At 37.3% G+C, this 24,682-nt stretch overlaps 1 protein-coding gene across 6 annotated transcripts in view; it reads right to left on the reverse strand.

Annotated features, from left to right (window-relative positions):
- Nucleotides 1-24,682, reverse strand: part of FAM169A (family with sequence similarity 169 member A) — a 63,360-nt gene that overhangs the window by 25,343 nt on the left and 13,335 nt on the right. For all 6 annotated transcript variants that reach the window (XM_081230820.1, XM_081230822.1, XM_081230821.1 and 3 more), the window contains exons 2-5: nucleotides 17,342-17,476; nucleotides 15,962-16,061; nucleotides 15,563-15,648; nucleotides 13,292-13,463 (exon numbers count right to left, since the gene is read on the reverse strand). In XM_081230820.1, coding sequence (XP_081086946.1) covers nucleotides 13,292-13,463; nucleotides 15,563-15,648; nucleotides 15,962-16,061; nucleotides 17,342-17,473 — 490 coding nt within the window. In that variant the 5' untranslated portion in view covers nucleotides 17,474-17,476. The remainder of the gene's footprint in view (nucleotides 1-13,291; nucleotides 13,464-15,562; nucleotides 15,649-15,961; nucleotides 16,062-17,341; nucleotides 17,477-24,682) is intronic.

The following is a 24,682-nucleotide window of genomic DNA, read 5'->3' on the forward strand; positions in this document are numbered from 1 at the left end:
GGAGCGGCTAGGCCCATGAGCCATGGCCGCTGAGCCTGCGCACCCGGAACCTGTGCTCCGCAACGGGAGAGACCACAAGAGTGAAAGGCCCGCGTACCGCAAAAAAAAAAAAAAAATCAGTGTCACTAATCATCAGGGAAATGGCAAATCAAATGAGGTATCACCTCATACCTGTCAGGATTGCTATTATCAAAAAAACAAAAACAACAAAGACAACAAATGCTGGCAAAGATATGGAAAACTGGAACCCTTGTATACTGTTAATGGGAATGCAAAATGGTGCAGCCACTATGAAAAACAGTATAGAGGTTCCTCAAAATATTAAAAATAGAACTACCACATGATCCAGCCCACTTCTGGGTATATATCCAAAATAATTGAAATCAGGATCTCAAAGAGATATTAACAATCCAGTGTTCATTGCAGAACTATTCACAATAGCCAAGATGTGGTAACAACCTAAATGTCCACTGATGGATGATGGATTAAAAAAAATATGGTGTATATATATATATATATATATATATATATATATGTACAACAGAATAATATTCAGCCTCAAAAAAAAAAGTAAATCCTGCAATATACAACATGGATCAACCTTCAAGACATTATGCTAAGTGAAATAAGTCAGTCACAGGACAAATACTGCATGATTCCAATTATATGAGACATTTAAAATAGTCAAACTCACAGAAGCAGAGAGCAGAACAACGGTTGCCAAGGGCAGGGTGAGGGGGAATTGGGGAGCTGTTAATCAATGGGTTTAAAGCTTCAGTAAGGCAAGTTCTAGAGACCTGCTGTATAACATTACACCTATAGTCAACAGTGTTGTAATCTACAGTTAAAAATCTGTTGAGGGCTTCCCTGGTAGCGCAGTGGTTGAGAGTCCGCCTGCCGATGCAGGGGACACGGGTTCATGCCCCGGTTCAGGAAGATCCCACATGCCGTGGAGTGGCTGGGCCCGTGAGCCATGGCCACGGAGCCTGTGCTCCGCAATGGGAGAGGCCACAACAGTGAGAGGCCCGCATACTCAGAAAAAAAAAAAAATCTGTTGAGAGTAGATCTTACGTTGTGTTCTTACCACAATAAAGATTACAAAATATTTTTTAAGATAAATAATCTAGACAGAAAGGAGATTAGTGGTTTCCAGGAATTTCAGGGTAAAGGAAATGAGGAGTGATAGCTAATGGGTACAGAAATTCCTGAGGTGATGAAAATGTTCTCAAATTAGACAGTAGTGATGGTTGTACAACTCTGTGAGTATACTAAGAATCACTTCAGGGTGAATTTGATGATATATGAATTATAGTAGGATGGATCTCAAAATAACTATTCTGAAAGAACCCAGACTAAAAAAAACTGTATATACTGTATGATTCCATTTTATAAAATTCCAGAAAAAGCAGGCTAATATATAATAATAGACAGCAGATAACTGTTTGCTTGGGGTCAAACGGGGGAAGGAAGGATGGTTACAAATAGGCACAAAGAAACTTCTGGGGGTAACAGATATGTTCATTATCTTGATTGTGGTGATAGTATCACAGCTGTATAAATAAGTAAAAATACAACAAATTGGAAACTTTAAATATGGTCAAGTTTTTGTATGTCACATATACCACAATAAAGCTGGGGGGGGGAAGATTTTTTTAAAACTGGCCAACTCGATTTAAAAATGGGCAAAGGATTTGAATAGACATCCCAAAGAAGACATATAAACAGCAAATATGCACATGAAAAGATGCTCAACATCCTTAGCCATTTAGGAAATGCAAATCAAAATGACAATGCTATGCCACTTCACACCTACCAGGTTGGCTATAGTCAAAAACATAGATAAAAATAAGTGTTGGCTCACAATGCAACGCTTAAATGAAATGTTTATTTTTTCACTATTTTCTGTGCATCTATATATTTTTGCTGAACAAAAAGAATCATTGCTTTATATCATGTTTACTTTTTCTTAAATAGTCTATTTTCCCATGTCATTAAATATTCTCTGAAAGCATTTTAAAAAAGTATCGGCAAGGATGTGGAGAAACTGCAGTCCTGGTACATCGCTGGTGGGAATGTAAAACGATGCGGTTGCTTTAGAAAACAGTCTGACAGTTCCTCAAAAGGCTAAATTTAGAGTTACCATATGAACCTGGAATTCCACTCTTAGGTATATAACCACGAGAAATAAAAACCTGTACACAAATCTTCATAGCAGCATTATTCATAATGGCAAAGTCATAAAAACAACTCAAAAGTCCATCAAATGATAAAAGACAATATTAGAATATCCATACAAGGGAATATTATTTGGCCATAAAAAGGAATGAAGTGCTGATTCAAGAATGGATGAAACCTGAAAACAGTATGCTAAAGAAGTCAGATGCAAAAAACTATTCTGATTGTATGATTTCATTTACATGAAATGTCCAGAACAGGGAAATCTACAGGGACAGAAATCTATAAGCAGATTAGTGGTCACCTAGGGCCAGGTACCAAGGGTGGGGAGGGAATGGAGAGTGACTGTTAACGAGTACAGGGCAGGGTTTTTTTTGTGGTGATGAAAGTGATCGAAAATTGGTTATGGTGAAAGTTGTACAATTCTGTGAATATACTAAAAAAAATTGAATTGTACACTTTACATCTGTGAACTGTATGCTATATAAATAAACCTTAATAAAGCTGTAAAAATGTAAATAAACAACATAATTTATACATGTGACTCCAATAAACCATTTATAATTAGATTTTTCATATACTCCCCAAACCTGCTTCTCCTCCTGTTTACTAATTTTTCAGTAAATCTCATCATCATTCTACCAGTGGCTCAGAGCAAACCATGAGATCTCATCCTTGACTCTTCCTTCATAGGCCATGTACAATCCATCAAAAACACTGCAGCAATAACTTCATAATTTATCTCAATTATGATGACTTCTACCCCCTTCTTCCTTGCCTGAGCCACCATCACCTCTCACCAGGGTTTTCTGCAATAATAGCCTCTTAACAAGCATAGCTCCTAACCCTGCCACCTCTCTTTCTGGTTTTCTACACAACAGAGCTAGCTACCTTTTTTAAAAGGCCAATCAGACTGTGTCACACCCATGCTTAAAATCCTCCACCGGATTCCTATCACCCACAGAGTGAAATTTAGACTCTTTCCTTGGCTTACTGGACGTGTCAGGATATGTGCTGGTCTCTCTCCATCCCCATATCACTCACTCCCTCTACTCTGGCCACACTGGCCTTCTTGTTCTTTCTGAAACACTCTGAACTTTCTTCTGCCTCATGGCCTTTGCCTTTCAGTTCTTTGCCTGAATACCTCTTCTCTTGAAACTTCACATATCTCATCATTCCCTCACTTCCTTCAGAGGTGCTTCCCCGACCGCTCTATTTAAGATAGTACGCCCCAACACACACTCTCTATTCTTTTAATCTACTTTTTCTTCACAGACCTGAGAGCATATCGCCTATTTGTCTATTCATTGCTATCTCCTCCTCTCAAATGTAGGTTCTGTGATGACAGTTTACTTACAAAAATTGTATTACTATCTCTCAATTTCTCCCTCTTGCTCTTTTTCCTATTCACCCTCCTCCCCTTTCCCTCTCCTTCCCTATCAATATGGCACAAAAAATAACTTTTGAATAAATGAATAAATTTCAACAGTACCATTCAGGATCTATGCATCACATTCAAGAACAGCTATTCTGCCGCAACTGAATGACTCTCTCTTTTCATGGAATTACCATTTCTTCTTTGTCCAACCAGGAATGTGTCTTTCCTGACCTTCATAAAACCTTCATAAAGCCATCAATGTGTGACTGTCTCCACAGAACACAACATAAAGTGAATTCTAAACAAATAATGTGATTACCTTTATAGGAGAGATCTTGTCATACACCACTAGGCAAGTACTCTCATTACAGTCTTCATGCTTTATAAATTGGTTAACGTAACGTTAGCTGTTATAACAAACCAAATCTGGAAAGCTTAACATTAAAAAGTTTCATTTTTGTTTAAGTAACAGTCCCACATAGTTGTTGCTGGGTAGTGGACGGCTAATCATCCAAGAACTTTTTCAGTTTCTGATTGTTGCCTAACAAACCAGCCCAAAATGTACTGGCTTAAAACAAAATTTATTATTTCATTATTTATCACAACTCTCATATGGTATCAGATGGGCCACTGGCACAGCTAAAGGTCCAAATGGCTTCACTCCCACAGCAGTAGCTAGCCGGCTGCTGACTGGAATTGCAGCTGGCCTTGCCAGCTGGGCACCTCAGTTCAATGTAGTTGCTTGAGCTTCCTCACCACATGGCAGTCTTGAGGTAGGTGTGTTTCTTACATGGTGACTAGTCTCTAAGAGTACCAAAGTGGAAACTACCAAGCTTCTTAAGGTTTAGGAAAGTGTCACTTGTGCTGCAGTCTACTGGTTAAAGCAAGTCACAGGGCCAACAGATTCAAGCAGGCTACACAAGGACATAGATACTGGAAGCACGGTTCACTGGGGCCCTCACAGTAACACAGGAACTCACGTTCCTTCTATCTTGTGGCTTCTCCATCCCCTAGCTCTTCAGAATCTTTTGCATTTAGCAGACAGATGAGGAAAAGGAATGCATCTTAACCACTCTGCTCTGATGTCATACATATCATTTCTCTCATTACCATGGGGAGAATTAGTCACACAGCCCCACCTACGTGTGACAGCAACTGAAAAACATAATCCCTGAATGGACAGTTGCTGGCTAATGACAAGAATACAGAAGAGGAAGCACAAATATTTGGTAGACAGCTAGCAGCCTCAGCTAACTTTCTGCTTTCTCTTATCTCCCAGTAGATTAACATTTCCTTTTCCACTTTCAGGAAATCAACTTTGCATCTCAGCAGATAGTACCTTTTGCTGGCAGACTCCTTTCACAGTTATGTTTGCTTATCTCAGGCTATTTTCAGTACCTTATAGCCTAACACCTATATTCACAAATACACATGTTCACGGTATACAATAGTTTTGACTGATCTCGTTCACATTTTAAGATGACACTAGCTTCTGTGGCCCACACAAATATCCACATCTCCCCCATGTGGCCCACCTTACATTTCTAACTATGTATCTCTACTTATATGTCCCATAGGAACACTGAACTTTACATATCAAAACTGAACTCAAGTATTACCAAATCCACTCCTCGTGTATTCCCAACTTTAGTTAACAGCTTCCCACCTAGGCACCCGAGTCACAACCCTCCAGCTCCATCACTGGTTCCTCCCCTCCCCTTCCCACACACGCACTGCACTCGCCTCACTCTGTCCATCCAGAAACCTCCCTCACATCTGTTTCCTTCTTTATCCCTATTGCCTCTTTCCTAGCATTGGTCCTTCCTTCACCTGGATGACTGAAATAGCTCTTTTAATCGAAGTCCCTGACTTCAGAACACAATTTCTTTATCCATCACCAAGTGCTACAAAAATTATCTCCCTAAAATATTTAACCATGATGCCCCTAAATAAAATTCTTTGATCACTTCGTGCCAATAAAATGAAGTTCCAATGTTTAGTATGGCATTTAAGAACCTTCACAAGGGGACCTCCATCTTCACCTCTCCCCACCCTACAATCCTTTTAGTCCCACCAGCTTGCTCAAGGTGGTATTATAAATACACTTTGAACTTTCATGATTCTGTTCCTTCTTTCACATTTATATTCCATTCATCTGTTTACTAAGAATTTTCCTTTTCTTTCCCCTTCTATGCCTACTGACATCCTACTTATCCTTCAAAGCCACTTTTAAATATCTCTTTCTCAGTGACACCTTCCTTCAGGCAAAATTAACTGCTCCATTCTTCCATGACTACTACTGTTGATACCTCAGATACAGTACTTACCAAACTGAATTTTGATTAGGTAACTAGTTTTCTGTCTCATCCACTAGATTTTTTGGTGCTTTGAAGGCTCACCCCATGACCAAACATCTTTGTGTCTCTACTGAGAATGGAATCAGCCCTACCTCCCCAATAAACAGAAACCCTATTGGGAAGTATATACTTTTTAAGATGGCTAAAACTTGACCTGAAAACAAAGTACCCACCTCATTTCCCAATGATACATTTCAGGCAGCCACAGAGTACAGTGGGACTCCCCCATGCCTCTGCTCACCACCTTAAGAAAAGGATTAAGCCTAGACAGTCTCAAGGCCCTAAAATATAACCTCAACCCTTCTCAAACACAAACTTCCACTATGTTTTGCCTTTAGCTATATGTATTATCAATACTTATCATTTTATATCACAGTTTTGTTATTCCTTAAATAATCTTAAAACAGAAGGGCCAGATATCTGAATTTCAGTCAACAGAAAGAGAGTGATCTGCCCAAAAGAGGAGGTAAGATCACAGCTATAGCTCTCAGTAAAAAGGTTGGAAAGTCATAAGGAAAGCTAACTAGCAAATGAAGAGAGGAAAGAATGCTTCCACTATAAATTATTTCAAGTGGAAATTACAAAAACCAAAACTATGTCTCCTGGTATTGATCATAATTCCCTTTAGAAGTGAATCAACAAACTGATTTTAAAGTAGTTGTTGATTAGATTCTGCTTCTCCCATATGGTTCTTGTGCTTTTCCAAAACATGAGTCTTCAAACTGGATCAAGGTGATTCACAGTTGAGGCCAAATAGTATTTCCAAAATAGCACCTAATGATGGTGTCCTCCATTTTGTTTTTTTTCTCAGCTTGTCTACACTAAAATGTGATATCTGATTTATACACATTTATATCTTTTGTATTTCTTGACATAGGACAAACAGTTAACAGAACCTCCACTGATTTAACAAGTGGTTTTGTCTTATTTTTCATACCTGTATGAGATTTTTTTCCTTAGCAGTTTTCTGGTTAGCACAGCCCTTTTACCAGGGGGTCCTGATCATCATAGGCCCTGTGAGGATTTATAAGCTTCATCTAGTTTTGTGGTAGACACTGATTAGACTCTGGGAATAGTTCCTTCTCTGATCATGTTCACTTCTTACTTTTAAATCAAAGTTTTACATGTACATTGTTCGCGTACAACAGTCCTCTAAGATTTGTTGGGAAAAAAACCGTCCTGTGACTGCTTCCCTGATCCACACATACAAACACACTTTCCATCCCCCAGAAACACACACTTGGGTCTTTTTCGGTATTTACCCCCATTATCTCTAAGTAACGTACTACTTGCTTTTTCCATTTTAGGCATAATCAACTGGCTTCCCAGTATGGAAGATGAGAATTTAGCTTTTATATACATGCACATACCCTACTCCCAATACACCATCACCATACTGCCTATACATGCCCTGCCCTATTACCCCAATACAGTAATTTATAATTTTGGCTAGGTCAATTTTCAGCATTTACATTACACACACACACACACACACACACACACACACACACACACACACACACTTTTGATAACTGAGCCATGTAGTATATCATGATTGTTTTCCTTTTCCTGCACTGCTTTTTTTTTTCCTGCACTGCTTTTTGATTTGCCTTAATAACGGTTGATCACTCATTATTTAGTATTTACCTCTAACTTACCCCCCAAAGTCTCCCACAACTGTAACACTTATCTTGATAAGTGCAAACACATCAGGTATTCCATATTCTTTTTTTTTTTTTTGCGGTACGTGGGCCTCTCACTGTTGTGGCCTCTCCCGTTGCGGAGCACAGGCTCCGGACACGCAGGCTCAGCAGCCATGGCTCACGGGCCTAGCCACTCCGTGGTATGTAGGATCTTCCTGGACCAGGGCACGAACCCGTGTCCCCTGCATCGGCAGGCGGACTCCCAACCACTGTGCCACCAGGGAAGCCCTCCATATTCTTGGATCAATGACCCAGAGCTTTCTGACTTACCACAATCTAGATTAGTCAATCTCTAGAAAAGTGCTGTCCAAAAGAACTTTCTGCAATGATGGAAATGTTCTATATCTCTCTGTTCAATGTGGTAGCCACTAGCCACATGAGGCTACTGAACACTTACACAGTGGCTAGTATGACTGTGAAACTGAATTTTAAATTTTATTTCATTTTAATTAATTTTCATTTAAATAGTCACATAAAGCTAGTGGCTGCCAATCTGGACAGAGCAGCCTCAGAACTATCAAATAGCTGTGATGTGGGGATATTTCTCTCCTTAGTTTCCTGATCTGGTATCATTCTTTCCTGATTTACTTCCTTATTTTAGTAGAGCATAAATTCTGTTAGCTTCCTGAAAAATGATGCATGAAAGGTAAAAAAAAAAAAAAAAAAAAAAAAAAATTAAAAAAAAATTAACCGTGTAGAAATTTCCTTCTGTTACTCTCATACTTCATTCATAATTTGGGCATAGAATTATATTGGAAATCATTTTCTCCCAGTATCTTAAAGGCATTGTTCCACTTCTAGTGTTCAGTGCAGTGCTGCTTTTGAGAAATCTAATCATTATGATTCTTGATCCTTTGTATAAATTCCCTCTCGCACCCTGTAGAGGCTTACAGAATCTTTTCTCTATCCCAGATGTTCCGAAATTTTGCAATAATCTACCTCAGCATGGGCCTATTTTAATTCATTCATTGCGATGGATGTTCAATGGGCCTTTTTAACTTGGAAATACATGTTCTATAATTCTGAGACTTTTCTTGAACTACTTCATTGGTGATTTCTTCCCCTCCAGTTTCTCTGTTCTCTCCTTCTGAAACATCTATTATGCAGACTGTTCCTCTAGTTTTATCTTTTCTTTCCTATTTTCCATCATTTAGGGTTTGTTGTTGTTATGGTTGCTTTCCTTTCTAATCAACATCAACTTTATCTCCCTTATACTGCGTTTTTAATTTCCAAGAGCTCTATGGACATTCTTTTAATATATCTTGTTCCCATTTATGAATGTACTAACTACTCATACGTTCCACAAATATTGAATTGTTTTGTTTGTTTTTGCATTGTCTGTCTCTTCCAAATTGCTTTTATTCTTTTTTGGTTTTGATCTCCATCTTTCATATCAGTGACTTTTCCTAACTAAGCTATTTGTTCATAGTTAAGAATGAGACATTAGAGACTTCCCTGATGGTCCAGTGGTTAAGAATCTGCCTTCCAATGCAGGCGATACGGGTTCGATCCCCAGTTGGGGAACTAAGATCCCACATACTACAGGGCAACTAAGTCCGCACACCACAACTACTGAGCCCACGCACCACAACTAGAGAGCCCATGTGCTGCAACTACTGAGTCTGCGCACCATACTAGACAGCCCAAGTGCCGCAACTACTGAGCCCATGCACCACAACTGCTGAGCCTGTGCACCACAACTAGAGAGCCTGTGCGCCACAACTACTGAGCCCACAAGCCGCAACTGAGCCCGCAAGCCACAACTACTGAGACCACGCACCACAAGTAGAGAGCCTGTGTGCAACTACTAAGCCTGCACGCCACAACTAGAGAGCCTGCATGCCGCAACTAGAGAAGCCCGTGCACCGCAACAAAAGATCCCACGTGCTGCAACAAAGATCCCATGTGCTGCAACTAAGACCTGACTCAGCCAAATAAATTAAATGAATATTTAAAAAGAAAAAAAGAACGAGACATTAAAAAGTTGATCAGTGTGCAAGGTGGGGATTGCTGACAATGACTGGGACCTTTCCCAGGGGAACCATTTATACTGGTATTTTAAGAATATTTTTTCTCTTGGCCCAGTCAAATTCCTCAAAGGGAACTTTTTTGCTCATGTAACCATTAAATAATATTGAAATAGATGGCATGTATTCACACATTTTGGTAACATCTAAAATTTCCATCTTAAGTTTCAATAATTACAAAGAATGTAATCTCTAACATAACATTAACTTTTTAACAACTATTTATCATAAAAATAACTTTAGACTTACAGAAAAGTTGCAAAAATATACAAAGAGTTCCCACATACCCTTCACCCAGATTCCCCTAATGTTAACATCTTACATAGCCAGAGTACTATTATCAAAACCAGAAAATCAACATTGATAAAATACTATTAGCTAAACTACAGGCCTTATTCAAATTCTGCCAGTTTTTCTACTAATTTTTCTGTTTCAGAATCCAATCAAAGATTCCATATGGTATTTAGTTTAATGTCCCAACTCTGATCTTTGATAATTCCTCCACCCTTCCCTGTCTTTCATGATCTTGATACTTTTGGAGGTTACTGATCAGTTATTTTGTAAAATAACCTTCAATTTGGCTTTGTCTAATGTTTTCTCATGATAAAATTGAGGTTATGCATTTTGGGCAAAAATACCTCAGAAGTGACGTTATGTCCTTCTCACTACATCATAAATTGGGGTCTCTGATGGTGATGTGTCTCATTGCTGGTGATGTTAACCATGATCTATTAGTTAACACAGTGTCTGCCAGGATTTGCTATGTAAATTTACTATGTTTCCCTTTTCAATTAAACAATATCGATTAAAGAAAAAAAACTGTATCACTACTATTTTAAATGTATCAAATGGACCCTAAAAACTATTATCAATTTGATAACTGTCATCATCCATTGAACAAACTGTTCCTCTACTATTGAACTAACCACTCTTAACACTCAAAAAGCTTACATTGTTCCTTCCCCACCCCTGACCTTCTATTTCTATTATATTTATACTAGACTATTACCCTAATGTAATATATTTTTATATTTGGATTATATATTGATTATCTAATCATTCTTCTCTGCAAAAACATATCTGTATATAAAAATATACATTTTTAAGTTTCTTGTGACCATAAGATTCTAAGTATCAATTCAAAAGAAATTCTGAGTTATCATTATAATTAATATTAGTATATGATGGATCAAAACACAAGTATATTATACATTTGGAAAACTATTATACATTGGGAAAACTAATTATTCAACAAAAAATAAAGTTTTATTGAAAATACATCTCAACGAAATACATGGAGCTTACCTTTTTTTTTTTTTTCAGTTTATGAGTCCATGAACAAATATTACTTACTTCCAGAATGTGACAAGGTTCAGCATTAATCCTGTTCCTATTTTTTATTTTTATAGATTAAAATGCTTAATAACCATAGAAGGGACCAGAAAATCTTATTATAGTGATGTTACTCAATTCTCCAAGTTCCCTTTAGAGTTATGTATCAGATATTACACAATGACCTACTGTTAAAAACTATTTTTAGTGATCTGACATCTACCTAACCCAAGAAACAAACTATACATCCTTCATAGTAATCTCTTTATTTCAGGCAAAAAAAAAATTTATACTTTCTTGAATTTCATTATACTGTAATAGGATTTGACCTCATAAACAAAGTCCCCTCTTATATATCAAGGCTATTTTTATGTTCCAACTAATATCCCTATATACTGATTTGCTATTTTATTTTTAAAAATCATAAATAATAAGTGATATCATAAGGCTTTTATTCAACTACAAATGTATTTAATAAAGATTTTATCTTTTTGCTACTGGTACAGTTTTTTTCCTGATATGTACATTAGGAATACTTCTATCACAAAGTGTTTCGGTATTTGTTTTGGACAATATTTTTCAAATTATTTTATGTTTGGGTTTCCTTTGTAGAAAAAACACTTCCAGACTGAATTAGATGGTTACTGATCCAAAGGCTAGCATAAGCACATCTAATTCCACTGTTCTCTGGCAGATGAGAGCCAGAACTTAAAGCAGGAAAACACTGAAATAAATAGTAAGGAAGTAAGGCAATTAGTAGAGACGTATGGAAGGTGCTAAAAGGGGTAGACAAGTAGTACTTGGAAGCTCCAGCATATAAAACTGAGTTGACTACCAGAAAAAGTAAAAATAGAAGCCGGGTCCCAAAGGAGTGGAGGAGCCCCAAAAACACAGAAAACAAAGAGGAGCCAATGCCTGGAATCAAATATTGATCAGAAATACTGAGGGGGGAATGCTATGCCCTTTCTTAACTGTATGTCTTTCATCTACAGATGCTCTAAATGAGAAAGCATAACTCTTATGTACTTCAAATGTCTATGAGCTAGTTTCAAGTAGGAAACCCCGCTGCAGCCAGCGTGAGCAGCAAAAAGCCTCCAATTCCATAGGAATTACTTGTATAAAGTAATTAAACCATATTCCAGCCCCAAACTTATGAAAACATTTTAAAAACAATAAAGTGATGCCTTTTATGCAATGCAGCACTAAGCCGCCATTTAACAAACATTATTATTCTACCTCTGTATGATGATATCTTTCTGGAGCTGCGTAAATTATTGGTTCTACTTCAAATTTATACAAGAATAAAACAGCACATTAAGGGAGAGTTGAAGTATTTACTAAACAGCAAAAACATTTAAAACTATAGATCAGTTTTTTTTATTGAGAAAAAGTGACCTTCCTTTTACTGACTATATGTACTCATCATACTCATCATGACTGATGTTCTCATCATAAATGTGTACTAATTATACAATTAAGGTATTAGTCACAACTGTCCTTCAAATTAGCAGGAAATTTGGTATTGTCTTTAGACTGCATCTGACCACAAGAGCTAAATTTGGCAAGTGTGAAATATAAAAAAGACAGGAAAATAATGTGAGTCTTCTCTGTGAAAGGTCTTTTGGCCAAGGTACAAAACAAGGCTGCCTTTGTTGTGTAGTGGTTGTAAGGTGTGGGGTATATGTGTACATGGAGTAAGCAGGTTTGATTTTTCTGACTCCAGTAGCTCTAGGGAACTGAATGAACAGGAAAACAGGTAAAGCAAGATGAAGCTGCACTAGTCTTTCAGGAAAAGGGCAGAGTTGGGTCTTAGGATCAGAAATCCAAACTTTACAAGATTGACTATTTCAAAGCTGTTTGGATTCTCTAAATATATTAAAGTACTTTGCTTTAGCTGCTTTACTATATCAGGCTGAATCAGCTATACTAGAAGAAAAAGGCTACGCATTTGGTCCACAGGTAGACAGGGGATTTAAAACGAGCCAGTAATAGTGATAGCAGCAGGAATCAAAGTAAAACAAGGACCTTTAAATAAAGGGAAGGAAATGGGAGGGAAAGAAGACAAATCTGAGGCTCAACATACAACTCTCTGTCCACATACGTGGAGAAATTTTCCACTCTGTCAAAGGTTTACTTTTTTTTTCAAAAGACTTTCCTAACAATCCTCACTTATATAGATTCAAAGTACTCCCAAGAAATACTGAGTAAAATCATCTCAATTCATACTCTAGATACTAATTTAAAAGGGACATTGATACAGTTGGGGTCCAAAAAGTGGGTTTACATAATATATATTTTAAATAACTTTTAAAGACTCACCTGTAGGCTTAACTGAATAAAACCCAATGGCCTCTCCTTTCTTCCACAGAATCTTAGCATAATCAGTACTGCTATGACACAGGAATGGGATCTCATTTCTCTCCATTTCCTGCTTTCTATAAATAATTCGATTCAGAACATACAGAACCACTCTCTCCCCAAGAGTTCTCACCTACAAAGAGATGAGACACCAGGCACAACAGTTAGCATCAACTCGGAGATGCAATTTACCTTGCTCCCTGCTTCCATACCTTGTACTGACATTCAAAGCACTTTGAATACATTCAGAATGATTTGTAAACCATTTTATTATCACAAAGATGAGACCAGTCATTCATACCAATAACAATCCATTTCTATGGACACAAATTATGCATGAAATAATGCCTCTCAGCAAAATTCTAAAACAGGTTTCCAATATACCAATCCCCAGCATCTCCACGTTAGCCGTCAGTGCTCTCTTTCTGCTTCCAGCTGCCCAGATCCCAGGTCTCCCCAACTCTAATTGCTGCCCCCCACCATTTCTAATGCTTCTTTTCACCCCATTCCAGCCTACACATTAAAAAAAAAAAAAAGAAAGAAGGAAAAGAAAGTGAAAAAAGCTTAGTGTTACGCCCTGAAGACTTTAAAAACAATGATTATCTCATTTGATGAGCAAAGCCATAATTATGCTCTTGGGAAAGGAATCTCTCTCATCTTTTCTAGGTAAAATGGTCATTTAACAGTCATGTCTTTGTTGTCTAACTATAGGAATACCTGTCTCCCCCTACACACATACACACATACCCCTCTGCCAGACCAGATGGGCAATGACAGGGGCACCAGGGCAGTCTGATGAAAACAAAACTTGCGGCAATCACAGAATGGAAACAGAACCTCACCTCCTACAGGCAGGGCTGCACGGTCCCAGGGACACCTTCACCAATTGCCTGACATTGAACAGTGGGGTTTTCCCCATAGACATCTGTCACTGCTAAAAACAAGAGTCTATCCATGAAATCTATCCCCCCCACCCCATCCCAAGTCTCCCTAAAGAAAAACAAGAATGTCCTCTAATTAGGCGAGAGGAGAGAAAAAGCATTAGGCATACACACACTACTCTCAAAAACCTCCCCGGTAAGGAATTTCCAATACCAAACATCACATGAAATGACAAAGCTCTCCAGCTTACAGGGTACCCCATGCCTTCCTTGAACAGCTCTGACCAGAATGAAGTTCTTTCTGATACTGAGCTGAAATCTCTTTCCCAAAGACTATACTTTGATATTCTGGATCACATAGTCTACAAATATTTGAAGACAGCCATGATATCTCTTAAGTTTCCTATCAAAGCTAAACAGAGGAAAAGACGAATCTAAAATGATTTGGGGTACTCTTGCCATTTCAGTCTTCTCCCTTCAAATTGCTTCAGATCCCTAACATTTTTTTTTCTCTTCATGTTGGGCATGCAGATATTACAGGTATAAACATCAAAGATATTGATAAGATAATGGGGCTTTTCTGTATAAACTTAAGGTTTTTATTAGCTTTTTTGCTTTCCTTGATTTTACTTCTAATTAACTGAAGTCCAATCTTTTTCATATGTGCTGCTGTTTTAGTATGGTCTTCATGGTATACAGTACAGTTAAATTTTTGAACCCATAGATACTACTTTACCTTTCTCACTAATTTATTTTCATCATGTTAGATCTCTTTGTTTCTTAATTCTGCCTTTATGGATTAGTTCTCCCATTCAGCACTGTGGCATGCAGAACTGGTAAGTATGCCAACTATGTCTTCTTCTAAGTAACTGATAAAATGGTGACTAAGACAGAATAAAGGACCCAGTTTTACAGCATGCTGCTGAGGACCTCCCTTCCACTACACTGTTTGGAACACTGAATAGACCACTCAAAATGGCCCTACTGATAAGCAAGTTTACTGGTCATTCTCTCCTAGAGACAGAGAACTTAAGCAACCACACAGAGGTAATAAGCTTTTTCCCACCCAAAAAGAAAAATCAGAAGCTAAAGTTGATATGGGTAACTACAGCTTAACTAAACCACAGGTACTCATTTCTCCTCCCCCAATTCTCAGACACTTTCACATAAAATCAAGGAAGCCCAATCTAAGTGCCAGTTTCACCGTTAACAATGGAACTCTAAGGGTTTAATATAACCTGGTATACTAAAATGGAGAAAAGCTCAATAACTTCAAAAACTATCACTGTTTATGGGAAACATATTGTGAAATGGCCTCCTAAACACTTTTAAAATTCCAGGATCTTGTTACCTGCTTAAGTCCCTCTCTAGAAGGGACAGATGTTTTCACAATATCATCAATAGCCCACCACTGATCGGCAAGGTAAAGTGCCACAGCTAAAAGAAAATAAATGATTGTTAACATTTAAGTCTTAAAGTACATGATATTACTATTTGGTAAGGTTTTCAAGGATACCCTTAAATATACCCATAGTTTACAATACAATGTGGCAGCCCCATTTATACCATTTTTATTGTATTTCACTCACTAAACATTTAATTATAAGCAACTAAGGATTTTATTTTCTTGAATTTACAGTTTGAAATAAGTTTCTTTTTAAAAATTCCTTCATGTAGCTATCTTTCAATAAATTTCTAATTGCTTGAAAAACAAATTCCTCAATTTACAAATATTAAACAAAACAGAGACCTGTGAGTGAGTCCTCGGGTGCAAAAAGAGCAAGAACTTTCTGGGTCTGATCTCCACCATAAAGAGGTACAAAGCCTACATTTGACAGGCTAATAGGAATCTGAAATGACAATTTATTAAAGATTAGTGAAGAGTCGGTAAGAAAACATCAGACAAAAACACCATGCTTCTACCAAAATTTCAAACGTATGTTAACGCTAATTATACAATTTCATTTCATAGGAGATATTTCTAGTCTTAAAAAAAAAAGAGCAAATCAGATAGACTTCGCTTTTGCAGGAATTTTATTAACTTGGGGGAAAAATGAAAGTCTATTTCAATAAATATTACTGCGCTCTAGCTATGCATATGAATAAAAACAAAAGCATGATATGATCCATAAAGTTGTTAAACTTTATCATCTGTTATTTAGACCACTTGAGGAGGAAAGAATTCCATTTTCTAGTAAAAACCACTAGGGTAAATTCATTTTTCCAGTGAGATATATGCAATACTTTAAATTTTTTCTGCTTTCATTAATCCAACATTAATTCCCTACTTACACACAATATTGCCATTCAGAAAATTACAAAATATTGATGTTGGAAGAAACTTTAAAGAATTCTTGGGCTTCCCTGGTGGCTCAGTGGTTGAGAGTCCGCCTGCCGATGCGGGGGACACGGGTTCGTGCCCCGGTCTGGGAGGATCCCACATGCCGCGGAGCGGCTGCGCCCGTGAGCCATGGCCGCTGGGCCTGCGCGTCTGGAGCCTGTGCTCCGCAACGGGAGAGGCCACAACAGTGAGAGGCCCGTGTATCGCAAAAAAAAAAAAAAAAAAGAATTCTTTAAATAAACATCATCTTCCAGAAGAAAACCCTGAGGCCTAAAGAGGTTAGAGAATTATTTGCCTATCATCAAATTCACACTAGAATTCTAATAATTTCATGTCTAATGATCTATGAAAATATATCTCAGTTTACTAATTAGAAATTTTATTTTAATATTTTGGGAAAAGGAAGATTTGTGACACAAAAATGTATAATGTAGTGTTTTGCTGATTTTTTTTATTAAAAAAATTTCTAAAACAACAATTTCCAAATCTAAAGTAGACTTAATTGGGTTAGCTCAAATATGGTAATCAATCTCAGCAAAACTAGTAAACTACTTACATATAATTTTAAAGGCACAATACAAATAATAAGCAACTGCCTGTAAAGTTAGTCCTTTTAAAACTTGATCATGCTGTTGTACTAACTAATCAATATTTATGCATTTTACTGAAAAGTCTTCTGATAAAATTTTCAAAAGTGATTAGTTAACATTTTAAAAGATAATAAAAGGATACTGATTTCATGTATAAACTCAACTGAAAAGATTGATAAATCACTGCAGGATGCCTTACCGTAATATTGAGAAGAGAAAAACATTCAGGATTTTCAGGGTCCCCACACCTGAGATCTGACATGTAATCTTCAGCAGAATTTTCCATTTCCTCATGACTGCAATTATCCAGCATATCCACAGGGAATGCCATCCTCTTTAACAAACAACATGGGACAAAATGTTTCAGAACATGAAAGGCTATCTTCCTGTACTGAGAAAAAACTGTTTATTGTAATAGCGCAGCATTTTGTTGTAAGGAGACTTCTTTTTCACTATGCCAAGACAGACTACAACGTAAGCCTGCTAATCTAAATATATGTCAGAAAGAAAACTTAAACACTCACTTGTATTAAAAACAAGCAATGAAATAAGAATTAATGCCCATGCACCAATGGTCAATTAGTCTATGACAAAGGAGACAAGAATATACAATGGACAAAAGACAGTCTCTTCAGTAAGTAGTGCTGGGAAAACCGAACAACTATATGTAAAAGAATGAAATTAGAACATTTTTCTCACACCATTTACAAAAATAAACTCCAAATGGATTAAAGACCTAAATGTAAAACCGCAAACCATAAAAGTCCTAGAAGAAAACATAGACAGAATACTCTTTGACATAAACTGTAGAAATATTTTCTTGGATCTGTCTACTAGGGCAAAGGAAACAAAAGCAAAAATAAACAAATGGGACCTAATTAAACTGAAAAGTTTTTTCACTGCAAAGGAAACCATCAACAAAATTCAAAGACAACCTACTGAATGGGAGAAAATATTTGCAAATGATATGACTGATAAGGGGTTAATATCCAAAATATATAAACAGCTCATACAACTCAATATCAAAAAAAAAAACAACCAATTAAAACATGGGCAGAAGACCTGAATAGTCATTTTTCCAAAGAAGACATACAGATGGCCAACAGGCACATGAAAAGATGCTCCACATCGTTAATCATCAGAGAAATGCAAGTCAAAACCACAATGAGATATTACCTCACATGTCAGAATGGTTATCATCAACAAAAACCACAAATAACAAATGTTGGAGAGGGTGTGGAAAAAAGGGAACCCTTGAACACTGTTGGTGGGAATGTAAATTGGTGCAGCCAATGTGGAAAAAAGTATGGAAGTTTCTCAAAAAACGAAAAATAGGCAACTTCCTAGTGGTCCACTGGTTAGGACTTGGCACTTTCACTGCCGTGGACCTGGGTTCAATCCCTGGTCGGGGAACTAGGATCCCACACGCCTTGCGGCACGGCCAAAAAAAAAATTTTTTTTTAATTAAAAAGTAAAAATAGGAGTAACATATGATCCAGCAATTCCACTCCTGGGTATATATCCAAAGAAAACAAAAACAGTAATTCAAAAAGATTCATGCACCCCACTGTTCATAGCAGCACTATTTACAATAGCTAAGATACAGAAGTAAACTAAGTGTCCATCAACAAATGAATGGATAAAGAAGATGTGTTAATATATATACCATGGAATACTACTCAGCCATTAAAAAAAGAATGAAATTTTTTCTTTTAAAGAATAAAAGAGGGCTTCCCTGGTGGTGCAGTGGTTGAGAGTCTGCCTGCCGATGCAGGGGACACAGGTTTGTGCCCCGGTCTGGGAAGATCCCACATGCCACAGAGCGGCTGGGCCCATGAGCCATGGCTGCTGAGCCTGCATGTCCGGAGCCTGTGCTCCGCAACAGGAGAGGCCACAACAGTGAGAGGCCCGCGTACCGCAAAAAAAAAAAAAAAAAAGAATAAAAGAAAAAGAACAACATGGATAGACCTAGAAGGTATTATGCTTAGTGAAAGAAGTCAGACAAACACTGTATGTTATTACTTTTATATGGAATCTAAAAAATAAAACAAATAAATGAACATAACAAAACAAACTCACAGATATAGAGAACAAACTGTTCGTTACCAGTGGGGAGAGAGAAACAGAGAGGGGCATGACAAGGGTAGGGGATTAAGAAGTACAAACTACTATGTATAAAATAAGCTACAAGGATATATTGTTCAGCACAGGGAAATATAACCATTATTTTATAACTTTAAATAGCATATAATCTATAAAACATTGAATCACTATGTTGTACACCTGAAACTAATATTGTAAATCCACTATACTTCAATTAAAAAAATGAATAATTCCTTAAATTATAAAAATAAATATTTATAAGGTATAGGATATAAACACACATACATACAAATATATCCTCATATACCTCCCAACATAAAAGTCACTGTAAAAGGACACAAGGGAACTTTTCAGAATGACAGAAATGTTTACAACTACATATAGTGATGGCTGCACAACCCTATAAATTTACTAAAAAAACCCCACAGAACTGTACAGCTGTTATTGGTAAATGTTACAGCATGTAAACTGTATCTCTCATGTATACAGCTGTTAAAAAAAAAAAAAGCCAGCACCTTAATGGGGAAAACTCTATAGACTTTTTCACTAAAGTCAAAAAAAATAAGGACTTAACTAATAAATAACATTAAATAGGTACTTGCCAATGCAATTAAACAAGAGAAAGCAATTAGAGGTATAACAATTGGGGATGTGCATGGCTTGGGGCGAGGGGAGACTATCTCAACCTTACTTCGCAAATAATAAATTTAATTGAAAAACCCAAAAGAATCAATGGAAAAATTATTCCAAACAATAAGAAAATGTAGTAAAATGGTAGGACATAAAATTACATACAGAAATCAAGCCCTCATATATATAATAATAATCAGTAAGGAGAAATAATAAATGGAAAAAAATGAAGTAAAAATAGAAAAGACAACCCCATTAACAATGGCAAAGATAAAAATAGACTTAAATTTAACAATAAACAATATAAAACTTATATAAGGAAAACTATAAAACAGCATGCCTGAAGGAAGCAAAGTGAACAACAGGGAAGACAAACCACGTTCTTGAAAAGGAAGATTCTGCATCATTAAGGTAGCAGTTTCCTCTAAGATAATCTGTTAATTTAATGCAATCCTAATGAAAACATCTTCAGGATTATTGTTTCCTGAAGCAAGACAAGTTGATTATAAAGTGAATTTGAAAGAATAAATAAGAATAGCTAGAAAAATCCTAAAAAGGCAGAGCAATGACTGGAGAAAAGTTCAAACCCTCTAAGATACTAAAGCATGTTATAAAACTTCTATGGGGCTTCCCTGGTGGCACAGTGGTTGAGAGTCCGCCTGCCGATGCAGGGGACACGGGTTCGTGCCCCGGTCCAAGAAGATCCCACATGCCACGGAGCGGCTAGGCCCGTGAGCCATGGCCACTGAGCCTGCACATCCGGAGCCTGTGCTCCGCAACGGGAGAGGCCACAACAGTGAGAGGCCCGCGTACCGCAAAAAAAAAAAACCCCAAAACCCCCCCAAAAAACCTTATATGATACAAGCATATATAAAACTTCTATGTGATACAGGCATATAAATAGACAGACCAATGGAGAACGATAAATACACCCTAATGCCTATAGAAATTGCGTATATGATTACAGAGCTATTTCAATCAATTGGAGAAAGCAGCACTTTTTAATAGGTAGCATTGTTTCACTGGCCTTACAATATGTTTAAATGAGAAATTAATTTTGCCCATTTTTTAACTTCTTATATCTGAAATCATATAGAATGCTCTCTACTGCATCAACTCTTTTCACTCAACATTATTTCTGTGAGAAACATAAGTGGTGCTGCATCTATCATTTAATTTGTTCCCTTTTATTGCTATGTAGTATTCCACAATACACATATACAGTTTATTTACCAATCTACTGCTGATGGGCATTTGGGCTGCCATGAGCATTGCTGCAGGAATATTTTGGTAGATATACGCACTCACTTCTGTTTTTTTTCCAAGGTATAAAATATTTAATAATGGTTTGTTGATTTATGTTTTTTTTAAATGCACTCCTCTGTGACAGGCCTGCATACCCAGACTTATCAATCTTACTAAAAGTAAGACAAGCAGATAGTGTATGTAGTTTGATGTAATGCAACAAGAAAATTGGATCCAAATCTACCTAAGCCATTAGACAAACATGTGAAATGCTGTTTAAAGTATGCAGCCGGCCAAATTTAGAATAACTCAGTTTCTTCAATATATATACAGAATAGAGTTTAAAGAAAAAAGTGGAAACGAATGTAAATTAAAAGAAACTAAAGAGACATATTGATCAAATGCATTGTGGAGAGCATCCTGATTTGTGTATTCTTGAAAATTTCCATGAGAAAAAGTTAAAAAAAAAACCCAACTTATGAGCTATGTCAACTACTGATCTACTAGTTCTCAAAGGAGGTATAAATAAAGCTGGTAAAGATTATACTGTCTTAAAAGTTACCTGCTTTGTATTTACCCACAATAAAAACTGCAAAGCCGAATATCTGTCAAAAACCTCAATTTTAATTTTTTAAAAAATTTATAAATGGAAAGGCAGGAGAAAATAAATTGAAAAAATAAAAGTTACTTTTCTCGAAGGTGACCTTCATCAAATCTATTTTAACACAACAAAAGTATTAGTAGACAGGAAACTGAAAATCTAATGGAAATATGAGATAAACACAAAAAAGACAGGACAGACATATACTGTAACAGATATACATAGTTAAACATATTTTTATGAATTTCGAAGATATGATAATGAGAGGAAGTTACTTTTTTGCCGTAATCTGAAATCTTGGTGCTAAGAACTTTAAAACTTGATATACATATGACTGGGGCCCTGATTTGTACATATAAATTTATATACATACAAATACGTATTTTTTAATTACATTGATTTTTAATTTTAAAAAATCAAAACCTAGAAATAGAACACATAAATTCAGCCCATCTGTTAGTAAATGTAAATGTCTAAATAAAAGGAGAAAGCAAGAAAAATTTGTGAACGATTTATGAAAGCAATACCACAGAACTTCCAGCCAACTTACAGAAAGGAGGAAAAAAAAGACTGAATTTCAAGAGAGAACCATCAAGAGCTTATCTAAAGAGGTTATACTTAGAAAAGGATCATGAAATAAAACAGTAGCTCTGCATTGAAGGACGCTTATTTGTTAGTGTGGCAAATCTCTATAACTCTATCAAAGTCAATATGCAAAAGCAAACTAAGGAAATACAACATTGTGTTCTACAGTCAGATCTAACAATTGTAGTGAAGATTAAAATTCAGACAAAACTAAACATGAAACAACAAATGGTCAGTAGTGGGTGAAAGAAGCATACTGAGGACGCTAGTTAAAAGAATGTAACTGTTTTTGCTCTTTTGTAGACAAGCTCCCAGCTTTGTATCCAGGTAAAACATTCAAAAACATTTAATATACTATAGAAGCTCAAAAAGTATTAGTATAAAAGCATTCCTGGGACTTCCCTGGCGGTCCAGTGGGCTACCACTGCAGGAGGCGCAGGTTCAATCCCTGTGGGGGGGGCAGGGGACTAACATCCCTCATGCCGCGGCCCCCCCACCAAAACAAGTATTCCTCTCAAACCAACTCAAAAGACTCTAGAATATTAGCTACCAAAACAAGGTATGAATGAAACATTTAAAATTTTCACTTGCTAAGAGTAATCATGATTTAAAGGATAAAATGTAAATTAATATTTGAAGATTGCTGCCAAAAACTTGATCTACAAAAGCATAGTTGATTACAATCACATAAAAATAATACGGTAGGGCTTCCCTGGTGGCGCGGTGGTTTAGAGTCCGCCTGCCGATGCAGGGGACGGGGGTTTGTGCCCCGGTCCGGGAGGATCCCACATGCCGCGGAGCGGCTGGGCCCGTGAGCCATGGCCGCTGAGCCTGCGCGTCCGGAGCCTGTGCTCCGCGATGGGGGAGGCCACGGCAGTGGGGGGCCCGTGTACCACAAACAAAATAAAAATAAAAATACAGTATTCTAGACAAAGAATACAAAATGGACCCACAAGGAAGAGACTGGCAGAGTAGCAAGTTTATCAGGGATTTTTTTTTTTTAATCTATTACTAAATTAACTTTCTTAGGGACTTCCCTGGTGGTGGAGTGGTTAAGAATCCGCCTGCCAATGCAGGGGACGTGGGTTTGAGTCCTGGCCCAGGAAGATCCCACATGCCACAGAGCAACTAAGCCTGTGCGCCACAACTACTGAGCCTGTGCTCTAGAGCCTGCAAGCCACAACTACTGAGCCCATGTGCCACAATTACTGAAGCCCGCGCACCTAGAGCCCGTGCTCCGCAACAAGAGAATCCACTGCAGTGAGAAGCCCGCGCACCACAAGGAAGAGTAGCCCCCACTCGCCACAAGAGAAAGTCTGCACGCAACAACAAAGACGCATCGCAGCCAAAAATATAAATAAATAAATAATAGATAAAAATTAAAAAAGAAGACACTGCTACAGATCAAAGGCAAGTATAACATGACTAAACTCAAGTGTAAAAAGAGAAAGTCATTATCCTTCATTCTTAAACCTTTTTAGATTGAGGTTTTTAAATAGAAAAATAATCTCTTCTGGGCTAATTTTTATTATTAAAGATTATACAGGGCTTCCCTGGTGGCGCAGTGGTTGGGAGTCTGCCTGCCAATGCAGGAGACGCGGGTTCGAGCCCTGGTCTGGGAGGATCCCACATGCCACGGAGCAACTAAGCCCGTGAGCCACAACTGCTGAGCCTGCACGTCTGGAGCGTGTGCTCTGCAACGGGAGAGGCCGCGACAGTGAGAGGCCCGCGCACCGCGATGAGGAGTAGCCCCCGCTCGCTGCAACTGGAGAAAGCCCTCACACAGAAACGAAGACCCAACACAGCTAAAAATAATAAATAAAAAATTTTAAAAAATTATATATACAAACACAAAATGAAACAATCCTATTTTCCTGAAATCCAATCATTTAAATACTCTGAAATTTACATAAAGAGCGTTACTGGAGGGAAAAAACTTCACTTAGTTAGAGGTTGTGATTTTTAACAACTAACTTTTATTAAGTGCCAGAATGTGTCAGAACTGTGCTAGAAGAATGCCATTCACTCTCATTCAAGCCTTGTAGCAAAGATATGTGGTGGACCCGACTAATATTCTTACTTTATAGAAAAGTAAACCACCTTGGAGAGGTTAATCATTTCCCCAAAGTCACATGGAGAGCGGGTGGCAAACCTGAGATCCAGACATGGATCTGACACCCAAGCCCATCCTACAGACGGAGTTAAATACTGGGTACTGCATCACATTCAAGGCCCTTTAAGAGCACATTTTATAGTGAAAAACTTTAGACTTGGAGCACTAGAAATCTGGCAATTTCCAGATACATCTGACTTGATTTTAATATTGTTGATCTAAAGGACTTTTTTTAAATCTTTTTTTTTGAGATTTGGCAGCAT

Source organism: Mesoplodon bidens, assembly GCF_964165515.1.
Source record: "Mesoplodon bidens genome assembly, chromosome: 4".
Lineage (NCBI taxonomy): Eukaryota > Metazoa > Chordata > Mammalia > Artiodactyla > Ziphiidae > Mesoplodon > Mesoplodon bidens.